Source organism: Euphorbia lathyris, chromosome 5 (genome assembly GCF_963576675.1).
Source record: "Euphorbia lathyris chromosome 5, ddEupLath1.1, whole genome shotgun sequence".
Taxonomy (NCBI): Eukaryota; Viridiplantae; Streptophyta; class Magnoliopsida; order Malpighiales; family Euphorbiaceae; genus Euphorbia; species Euphorbia lathyris.
In genome coordinates this window covers 64,922,456-64,933,858 of record NC_088914.1, presented here as the reverse complement: position 1 = coordinate 64,933,858, position 11,403 = coordinate 64,922,456, and the positions used below count along the sequence as shown (strand labels likewise).

The following is an 11,403-nucleotide window of genomic DNA, read 5'->3' as shown; positions in this document are numbered from 1 at the left end:
CTACCATCTTTTTTAGTAGAAGGTTCATGTTTTTGCACTCTTTTTGATATTGTACACATCCTGGAGTGTAAAGAATATGATTATGTTCTTCTTTGAACTGTGTCACTTCGTAGATTCCATTGTCAGAAAGTTTGATAATCATTTTAGCACTGCATCCTACACGACTGAGTGTCCTTTTCTGGTTTTTATATCACTGGATGTCTCTTTTTTCTGTGATATTTGTAACCTTCTTTATTGCATACAAAAAATTGTTCTTTTATAACACCTTATTTTTTCTTGATGTTGATACCCTACTATTAAATCCTGCAGCACATGCATATGATTTGTAGAATTCTTGAGCTTTATCATAATTCTTAAATATTATTCCAAGAGCAGGTTTTAACTCATTTGAACAATTAGGCACCCATAATTTTTTTCCGTTAGGACTGAGTCTTGTAATTACTTCTGGTGTGTAAGGTACAATTGCAGTAGAAGAGTAACTAGGCGAAAGCAAATCTACAAAATAGGTAAGAGAATCGAGATTAGGACAAAGATGTACTTGAAACAAATGGTACATTATTTCGGAACAAAACATACATTTATTTGGAACAGTTGAGCCATTCATTTGGAACAAATGATATAGTTACATGTCAACTCTGAAATCAGCTATTATTCAATAAACTTCCATTGTGTCACATTTTTATATCTTTAACCAAATATCCTAAAACTAATCATAGTTATTATTCAATGATATAGTTACATGTAACAAGTGGTACAATTTGTTAGAATTTAGACTACAGTTTTTGTGAATAATTAGTGTAAGAAATCTATTATCAAGACAGTGAATAAATTGTTAATGTAAACATATGTCAATATTTTCAATATATAGCAGATATAATTTATTCGGAACAAACCATACATTTAGTAGGAACAAACCATATATTTAATAGGAACAAATAGTACATTCAATTGGAACAAATGATATAGTTACATTGAACAACTTGTATATTCAGTCTACAGCCTTTGTGAATAATTAGTGTAAAAAATCTATTATTAATGTGAACAGATCTCAATAGTTTCAATATATATCAGATAAATTTCGAGTTGCAGATATAAGCAAAATACCAGAAGATGATGTTATTCTGTGTGTCATTTTGGACTGATTATGGTCTTCATATTCCATATTTTGGTGTTCGGATTCCATATTCAGAGTGAATTATATGAATACAGATGAGAAATCGATCGATAATGTTGAGGATAAGAGAATCGATCAGAAATGTTGAGAGAAGAAAATCGATCGATAACTCAAAGGAGAAGAAAATCGATCAATAATGGTAAGGAGAAGAAAATCAGAGATTAATCTGAATACAGATTACAAATCGATTGACAATGGTGAGGAGAAGAAAATCGATCAAGCATGGTGAAGAATGAACTTTGATTCGCGCGTTTTTTATGTGAGGAAGGCAGAAGAATGAAGTTGACGCGTGTTTTTTGAATTGGATTTGTTGCCAAAACTACGTAGTTTTGTTATGTCACACAATAACCTTCTTGTCGCACCGTAAGCCCTTGTCACACTGGATCTCACCTCTATATATATATATATATATATATATATATATATATATATATATATATATATATATATATATATATATATATATATTAATTAAACATATATGAAAATTAATTAATTATAGAATGGTAAACTTATCATTTTTATATAAAACTTAAGGATTGAAGGACGTAATTTTTTTCCCAAAACTCAGACCTTATAGTGTATATATGTTTAAAAATAAAAGGATTAACTAGTTGAATACGTAGAAAACCAGAGCTAATAAATTATTATTAAACTAATTTTTTTTTTTTTAAAAATTGCACACAATGCGCTTACAAATTATTATTAAACTAATTAATAGAATAGGAAAGACATGCTTGAAAGATTTGTAAGCCAAAAGCTAATAAATTATTTTAAAATAGATACTTTTTAGAAAATAACATTGAAATAATCTCAATTATTAAATTGAAAATAAATTATTGATATTTAATTATATAATAAATTTTGAATTTTGAAAAATTGATGATTAAAAAAATATAGGTATGGGAAGTGGTTCAAGACAAGAATATTTGGGAAGATCCATGTGTTTGTACCAAGCAAGACAAATATTCAGCAATGAGTTTGCTGATTTTAACAAAGGTTATGTTAAATCAATGGCAGATGCTGTTGGAATCAACAGCTTACTCTGTGTACCACACCACACCCGTTCGAGGATTAGACGTCTTCTTTCTCATTGCCTTCTCTCTATATTTAATCACAAATTCGACCATGTTCTCACTCACAAACTCAGCACTTTGGAACTAACTGCTCAAACCCATTGCCTTCTTTCTTCTTCTTATACACTCGGATATAACGCCTAAGTTTCTAAAAGAAATGCGTCTTCCTTCCATAGATGACATTTGATGCAATGAGTAACTAAAGAATCATTGCTAGAAATTATAGAAAAAAACTGCACTGCTGTTTCTCATGCCATGTTATCTATTCCTCTCATGATTCCTGGCACAAGATACTACAAAGAGATTCATATGGATGAAAAGCTGGATGATTAGAGATAATGGATAATCTATTACATTAATAATTGCAGGCCAAACCACCACTGCTGCTGCTATGATGTGGAGTGTCAAATTCTTAAATGACAACAAACAAGCACAAGATAGGCTTAGGGTGACTCACAAATTTCGTTTTTTGTTCTTTTGACATACATTCATTTTTATAAATTTTACAGGAAGAACAACTATCCATAGCCAATAACAAGCAAAGTGGATACTCATTTACCCTTGACGATCTTAACAAAATGTCCTATGGCTTAAAGTTTGGTACCTGGGTTCACCTCAAGATTTAGGTTTAAGAGGGAAAACAAAATCATAATTCTATGCAAGCATAATCTAATTTAATGCCCCTGAACTTTGTATATTTATGTCACTGAGCTCTATAACTTTAGTTTTATTATATTTAATCCCCTAAACTTTATAAACTGGAAAATAGACAAAGTATTTTGACCTAACCAAAGTGTTGGTCTTTGCTTTCTGACCTATTGTTTGGTAAGCATTTGCCTCCTGACCTACCCTGACCTATCCAAATACTATGAAATCTCAAACCAACATGGTAAGTTACTAAAGGCAAATGTTACCAAATAATAGATCATAAAGGCAAAGACCAACATTTTGGATAGTTTAGATGACAAAATGTTATCAAATAATGTCATGGAGCAGAGACCAACATTTTGGATAGGTTAGGAGGCAAATAGTGCTTTAATCCCTGAAACACATTAAGGTCTTTCTTACATAAAACAACATGCATGCACTGTAACAGAGTTGACAAAAACAAAACAAGTCTTAATTCGTTTATGTAAAGTTTAAGAACTTATAAGAAGTTTGAAGTTGAGGGTCTAATAGCACAAAGGGGTAGAAGTTGAAGGGCTTACAAATATGTCACACTCATATATATTGAGATCCTTGTTGGCATTTTCATTCTCCAAACTGTGAAAGAAACATTGAGAATGTCAAATGTCCTGTTATGGTTTCCTCGTGTCGCACTAAAAGATTGCACAATTGATGGCAAGTTTCCTCCCTTCAAAATTACAACTTTTGCAGAAGAAACAAAAGTTCTCCTTGCAATATAATTATGCAATATTAATTGATCTCTACTTCTTGTCAGGTTATGAAATAAAGAAAGGATGGCATGTAAATATTGATGCAACATGCATACATAATGACCCAGATACATACAAGAATCCCATGCAATTCAATCCATCAAGATTTGATGTAAAGAAAACTTCTCCTTCAATACTCAATTCCATTTCTATTATTATAAAGAAAAGATGAACTAACTATCATTTGGTATGAACAGGAAATGCAAAAACCATACAGTTTTATACCTTTTGGGTCAGAACCCAGGACTTGCCTTGAAATGAATATGGCTAAAGTCACGATGTTGGTATTTCTAAACATGGAACCATTCTAACAGCTCCATCACGTCTGTGTTCTCTGTTGTATTAAAATGCAAGTGAGGTGGAGATAAGCTGAGACATAAAAGCGTATAAGCCACAGAGGACACATTTGGAGCAAAAAAGTTCCATGACAAATATGACTTTTAAGGAAAAGTTTCTATCAAAACAAATTGTGTCCTATTAGCTCTTATATGGTACACTTGTGTTGGAATAGGATGTGGAAGACATGCGTGAAAAGAGCTGCCCCGGCCAGAATTTTAAGGGCGAAAAGTCACTTAATCAAAAGTATAAAGGCCTTAAAGTCAACATTTTGACAAGTGTAGGAGCCAATTTTCCTTTTTGTCAGTATCAAAATATGACATTTATCACACAATGGAGTTGGTTTTTCAAGTTTTATTTATGTGCTTATTAATATAAGGCATATAAAAATCTAACACATTCAATCGTTATTGAGATTTACAATATGTGAATGTTGTACTTAGCATCTGAATATTGTACTTATTATTTGGTAGCTCACGAAATCGGATTCGGATTCTGCGTACCTTATTCTGCTTACTGAAAGACTCGGAGGCCATTTGTTGTTACATGCATCCTCCTTGAAAGCCTTATTTCTTGCTCTTTTTTGGACAAGGGAACGAAAGGAAAAGATGATCTGTGGAAACTGGTGTCCTTCATACATAACCATTTAATTTCGATGGCATACAGATAATAGTCTCATTTGAATGAAATTGATTTATACTTCTGCATTGTGCTTGTTATAGCTTGTTCAACAGGAAGTCTCTCCATGCTTGATGCACCATAGAATCCATGAACTCCCTTGGTTCTCTTCAGTACGAATTCTGCCTCTACAGGACCAGATATGGGACCTGAAATCATGTTGGAGAATTTGGGTACCAATATTGTTTAAACATCGATCAGTAATTATAAAAATTAGGGAAGACAATTGGCGAACCAAATACATAAATGCTTGAAAGTAATTTTGCTGTGCTGAAAATTATCAGAGAATACAAGTAACAAAGTAGAAGTGTAAACTTAATAAGTTGGAACGTGAAAAACAAGCTAAAATCAGGCAACACTATGATCTTCAAGGAAAATGATGAGATTTGGCACTTAGCACAATTAGTTTGGTTAGGATGCTTCAATTTTTGGCACATTTAACTCATGTACTTGATTTATTTCTCAAAAATTGACAAATGACATGCACTATAAAAAGGCGTCTATGCAAGTTGCAACAGTGTGTTATTTGGAACTATCAATTAACAGCTAAATTTTGCAAAAAATAAATAATAAAGTACAGGGGGACAAATATCAAAATTGAAGGACTTAAATGACAAATTTTACTAAGCGCAGGGGCCAAATTTCCCAAAATTAAAGTGCAGGGGCTAAAATGACATTTTCTGGCTAAGTTCTATAGGTTACCCAATCTTATATGTGATTGGTAGACTTAGCATGGCCATGACTACGTAAGAAATCAGAAGTAAAGAGCTCTAAATGCAACCCTCAAGTAATTGAGTTGTGATTGCAAAATAGTAAAAAAAATGCTTGACAAATATAAAAATGATAGAGATTTTCATAACAAATCACATACAAATAATCATTTCATGAAAATTTTCAAATAAAGAACCACAACTACATTAGAAGAAACAAACTTTCGGAGTTGTACCTCCATGACAAAGCACAATAACGTTGGGATTTACACCATGTGCAGCATCAGCAATAGCTTGCACAAGAATTACACTCTCCTCCAGTGAGACAGCTGTTTTTGCACCAATATTCCCAGATGTGGTAAGCCCCATATGGGCCACAATGATGTCGGCACCAACTTTTGCCATTTCCGTGGCTTCATTTTGGTTGAAAGCATATGGGGTTGTCAAAAGACCCATTTTGTGTGCTTTTTCAATCATTTGTACTTCCAGGCTGACCATGAGAAAACGAAAAAGTTGAAGGGACGACAGGAAACACCTGAGAGATTCAATCTAAGCAGAAAACATAGTTTTGAAGACATACACATATCCCATTCCCGTCTCCTCAAGATTCTGTCTAAAATTACCATCAAACAGACCAACAGTAGGAAAATTTTGAACCCCAGAGAACCCAATTGACTCCAACTGCTTCAGGAAGTGATCCATTCGCCTAAAGGGATCAGTTCCACATACACCAGCAAGGACTGGTACCTCCTTCACAACCTAATTAGTTTTTATTCTTTACTCAGTTTCCAGTTTATTCAATGAAATTTATTAAGGTTTGAAATAAAATAGTACACAACTATCTTAGTGCATAAAACATATGACAATAGTCTAATATAATGTTAACACACACAAGAACTATTCCATTTTAAATTGAGAAAACAGATGAAATCATTAGGCATCTTTTACAGTACAACTGATTTTGAATTAGCAATCCAAGAAAAGTTCCTTGTAACTACTACTGTTATTTTTTGCAAGTGAATCAACCTAATCAGTCCGAGGTTGATCGAGCACCTTTAGGCGGCTCCTCTGCCAATAAAGTCTGCTCAAACTCGAGATCTCAAGCTTAAGCGACCCAAAGCCCTTACCACTTAAGCCAACCTTAATCGGTCCTCGTAAGTACTACTCATTTAACATGTGCAATCATACATATGAAATTTCTTTTCTAATACAAGAAGAACAAAGCCTTAGTCCCGAAATGATACGAAACCGTGAAGTGAAATCAAGTCATGCCAGCAACATAAATTCTCTCCCTCCACTCCGTCCTATCCACTACCATATTTTCCTCAATCCCCAATAACTCATATCACTCTCAATCACCCTCTTCCAAGTTTGCTTAGGTCTTCCCCTGCCCCTCACCATTGCATCCCTTTGCCGCTCTTCAGTCGCATCAAGCGCTCTTCGTCTTACATAGCCAAACCACCTTAGTCGGTTTTCCCTCATGAAATTTCTTTTCTAATACTTCTACTTTATTCAGTGCTAAATATGATTGGAGATTCCCATTTGATATAAAAGAAATGCAACACTATATTCAACTGTTATTTGTACATGTGTCTTCTTCTGGAAAAGTTTGAATCCATAATCAAGCAAAAATGAAGAAAAATGGAATCATAGCACTAACAATACATTTTTTGTCTTTCCATTTTATTTTCATACATTACATTTCTAATATTGGTTTCTTTATCACCCTACCTAATAAGAGTAGAAGGGCACCACACTGGTTATGTTTCCAGAGTTTGATAACCAATATATGTGAGACCAAAACAAACAGAAGAGCTCAAGCAGATGGAAAAAGAAAACTTGGTAATAGCCACTTGTTTAAATACCCTAAGCTTTAAAAAACTTACTGGTAAGACTTCATTAGCCATGTCAACTACTACTGCATTTGCATCGGCAAACGGTAATAAGCCTGCTAAGGAACCCCTTCCTGCCATGCGAAATCGACCTGAATTGTATATTACTATTAAGTCAACACCACCAGCTTCCTCAAACTTTGCAGATATTCCAGTTCCTGCACCAGCCCCTATTATGGGCAAACCTTTTTCTATTTGAGTATTTAGTTGCTGCAATATTGCATGAGTCTTCTGTAAAGTTTCTGTTGCACAAGTAGTTTTCTCATTAGCCAATTCATTCCATCTATGTTATCCATAAAATGCTGGTTAAAATTTATCATATCATATCATCAATAACAAATATATTTACAACAATCATAATGGAGTTACAACCTAGCCTAGCATCTGGGAATTTGCTTGGGCTGTAACAGATTGTCTGACAACTTCGAGGTTTCACATCGAAAATGTTATGAAGGTCTTGAGTGGGTTCATGAATATCAATTTGATGAGAAGTGGAGTAAACAGGGTTCTTTAAACTGATCTCTAAAAATGAGTCAACAAGTGCATCTGCAAACTCTTGATCATTGATATGACATGGATGTACCTTAACCTAAAACAAGAAAAGATATTTCATCACACAAAGCAACATAGAAGTCCAGAAAAATAAAATAAAGAATAGCCTGAAGATTGAAACACTTAGATATGCTGCCTAATAAGCAACATTCGTCTACCTGTCGGTCTTCATTTGTTTGTATTAACCTCTGTAATTCATTTATGAGGGCAGCAGTGGCCTCAGGGTCATAAAATGGTTTCCCAGGTGCATCCAAAGCTGAGATACCCTTTTGTGGCAGGCAAACATGGACCATCGAAGATGACTTATTGATTTTATCTGCTATAAAGCCAGCAAAACTTTTGTTCTCCTCTGATGTGGTTCGCATGAGTGAAACCTACAATTAATTAAGAAGAAAATTAGTTAAACTTGAACCACTCTAACAGAGTAAAATCTGAGATTATCATCTAAGTTTCCCAATCCAGCAAAAAGAGACATATGAGACTGCAGACGCTTGTTCTTTGAGATAACACAAGAAAATCAGAAAGGACATTAACGAAACAGCATGATTGCAGTTTCAAAATATAAATTGTAGTTATCATGCAAAAGAAAAAGCATACAAAAAATATGAAAAGAAATGGGAGGAGAAGCAATAAAAATGGCTTTTACCTGCTCATTGTGGATATGAATCTTTCTCTGTTTAAAATCAGGAGGGATTGTGTCCTTAGCTCCAAAATTCACCATGTCCAAAGCTCCAACACTCAGGACCAAAGGAACTTTCCTCTCCAAGATGGTATCAAAGCGGGAACTATCGCAAGCCATTACACCTCCAACAACAAAATCTGCAACCTCTGTTGTTGTGATGTCTAAAACACCCTAAGCAATACAAAAATGTGAAAGATATAGCAAATAATATAGAAAAAGTGGCTGCACCAAGTATGAAAATTAACAGTTCTTATAAATAATGGACACACCAGACCTGTATATTAAACTAGCATTTACCAAGGGCCACTAATTAGTAGAAGGAATCAGAAAGTTAAACTTATAAAATTCAAAATAAGTTAGAAGAAAAATGACTGCTGCAGTAGCATAGTTGTTAAAGGCACGAGGCCCACTAAGCCGTTAGGGGTCCTGGAGCCTAGGCACAAGGCTCAGGGGTGCGGCGATGAACAGAAAGAGTAGAAGGAAAAAACTATATACTAAATATTAATATTTGATACTAATGTCACCAATACTCTATTATTACTAGTAGAAACATAAATTATGATGGACAAAAAGGTACACTTATAACCACACAAACAAGACAACCACATAAAAACATATTAGACGTTAAAAACACCAAGTTAAGTTCATATAGACATATACTTAACCTAACTAATGCTAATAAACACCAAGTTAAGTTCATATAGACGTTAAAAGCACCAAATTTTGATAATGCTGATAATTTATTCAAGCTCACAAGGCAATGTAAAATAACTTCATTTAAGATTAAGACCTCAAAAATGACAATGAAGTTAAAAATTTCAAGAAATATTATTACCTGTATGAGTCCCTGCCTAACCAGAGATTCCATGGCCCTGCCCCCAACCCCAGTGGCATGGAAAACAAGGGTCTCATAACCTTCTTTTACTAATCTTTCTTTGACAGCATTTACACATGGAGTTGTAACCCCAAACATAGTAATACCAACAGTTAATTTCTCACTAACACCATTCAATTTCCCAGCATTTTTAAGCCTTCCAATCACCATTCCAGCAAAAGCAGCTCCAGCATTTGATAACACAACCCTACTCACACTATTAATCCCACAAACATCAACAACAGATGGAAACAATATCAAATCTGAAGTACCCACATACGGTTCAGTTAGACCACTAGCTACAGTAGACACAATCATCTTAGGCAATCCAAATGGAAGCAATTTAAAAGCAGATGACAACAAAGAAGTGCCTCCACTACCTCCAAGGCCAATAATTCCAGCAATGGCATTATCCTCTTGAGCTTTCTTCAAGAAATTTCCAAGTGCATTACTCATTATAGCAACCGCTTCGCCTCTATCATCAGGAAGCACATTCTGTGTTTGGCATGAAAGAACATCTTTTCTTGATACAAATGAGAAATCCCCAAAATTATCAATTTCCGTTCGACCCACTGAAACATCAACAACCACAACCTCAACCTGTCATCAACATTAACAGATTTAGAAACACAAATCTCAAGAAATGGAAGTGGAAATCTAGAATAAGAATATAAAGTACCTTGGGAGAAGAGTTAATGGAAAGGGAACTGAGACTGGATCGGACAGAATCCGACAGGAATCGGAGTTCGTCGAGCTTCGTATCGGCGGTCCCGGCACAGAAAACGCGCTGAATTTTGTGTGGAATGGCCATTTTTTCTGTTATTCTAGAAACCAAGAGTGAAAGATTTTTGCAACTGATGAGAGATTTGTTTGAATTATTTCAAAACTTGGAAGACATGGAATGGAAATGAGATGGCGTGGCAAAGTAGTGAAAATCAACTGTAGCTATCAGTGGAGACTCTGCAGATATCGATGATGTTTGGACAGTTACCAACTTCAATGAAAGTTTAAGGAATAAAGTATAAAAATATTAGGACCAGGAGTAGCCTATCGTTTTTTGTCTTACTACATTATTTTGCCTCCTCAACTTGAACAAATTCGTAAAAAAAAAAAAAAAAAAAAAAAAAAAAAAAAAAAAAAAAATATATGTTCTGATAGCTCCCTCAATTTGTATAAAATGTCAATACCTGAACTTGTATAAAATATAATCGATTAATCAGTTGGTTGTATAAACGTAAGTTAAACGCAGAAATATATTGGACATGTATTATAATGTTATTACATAAATAGATTAAAATATAGGGCAAAGTACGAAAAAAATGATCGTGGTTTGCCTTGTTTGCAAATAGAGGTCTGTGGTTTTAAAGTTTACAAATAGAGACACGTGATATGCTTTGTTTACAAAACAAAGTATTTAAAATTAAACTTGTAAGTAATTGATGACAATTAAGAGAATTTTTTAATTTTTTTTCAATTACATTTATTTATTGGCATAACATGGATTCCAAAATCAAATTTTAATTGTGTAAAATGAACTTAAATATTAATTTAGTTCACAAATTGTCAAACTAGTAAAAAAAACGTAAAATTTCACCATATTATTCATTGTTTCAATTTAGAAAGTTGCTTTTTTCGGTGGTTGTGTTTTGCTTATATGTAAGAATAATTTTTTTAAGATAAAAATATATTTGGTTATAATTAGAACTTAATTGTGTAATTGTAATACTTTGTTTTCTAAATAAAACATACCACAGACCTTTATTTGTAAACTTTTAAACCACATACCTCTATTTGCAAATTGGACAAACCACAAGTATTTTTTTCGTACTTTCCCCTAAAATATATTAAAAAATAGATTAAAATATATTAATAAAGAAGTTCTTACTAGTTCAACTATAAAAAAAAATTCTTCTCTATTATTAGCATCGCATGCCCTGACCTTGGTCGTTTTACTTTTTTTTAAATGCGTGCAACATATCTTTCGTATTTAATT

The 11,403-nt window shown here is 33.6% G+C and overlaps 1 protein-coding gene and 1 pseudogene across 4 annotated transcripts; one reads left to right on the top strand and one right to left on the bottom strand.

Moving 5' to 3' along the window:
• Window positions 1–1,310: 1,310 nt before the first annotated feature.
• LOC136229850 (uncharacterized) lies at window positions 1,311–3,157 on the top strand (annotated as a pseudogene).
• A 120-nt stretch (window positions 3,158–3,277) lies between these two features.
• On the bottom strand, window positions 3,278–10,420 carry LOC136230365 (toMV susceptible protein tm-1(GCR26)-like). 4 transcript variants are annotated; one of them, XR_010689355.1, is made up of 11 exons: window positions 10,090–10,420; window positions 9,372–10,010; window positions 8,501–8,707; window positions 8,013–8,228; window positions 7,675–7,891; window positions 7,297–7,544; window positions 5,991–6,169; window positions 5,647–5,900; window positions 4,526–4,849; window positions 3,912–4,055; window positions 3,278–3,513 (listed from the first exon to the last, which is right to left on the bottom strand). XR_010689355.1 is itself a non-coding variant. In XM_066019422.1 (9 exons), exons 1-9 carry the CDS (start codon window positions 10,219–10,221, stop codon window positions 4,698–4,700), a joined length of 2,244 nt encoding a protein of 747 aa, XP_065875494.1. In that variant the 5' UTR covers window positions 10,222–10,420; the 3' UTR covers window positions 4,146–4,697. The 4 variants fall into 4 exon arrangements, 1 of the variants encoding a protein (XP_065875494.1); XR_010689354.1 differs by having other exon boundaries at window positions 3,912–4,020; XR_010689353.1 differs by lacking the exon at window positions 3,912–4,055.
• Between the last annotated feature and the right edge of the window lie 983 nt (window positions 10,421–11,403).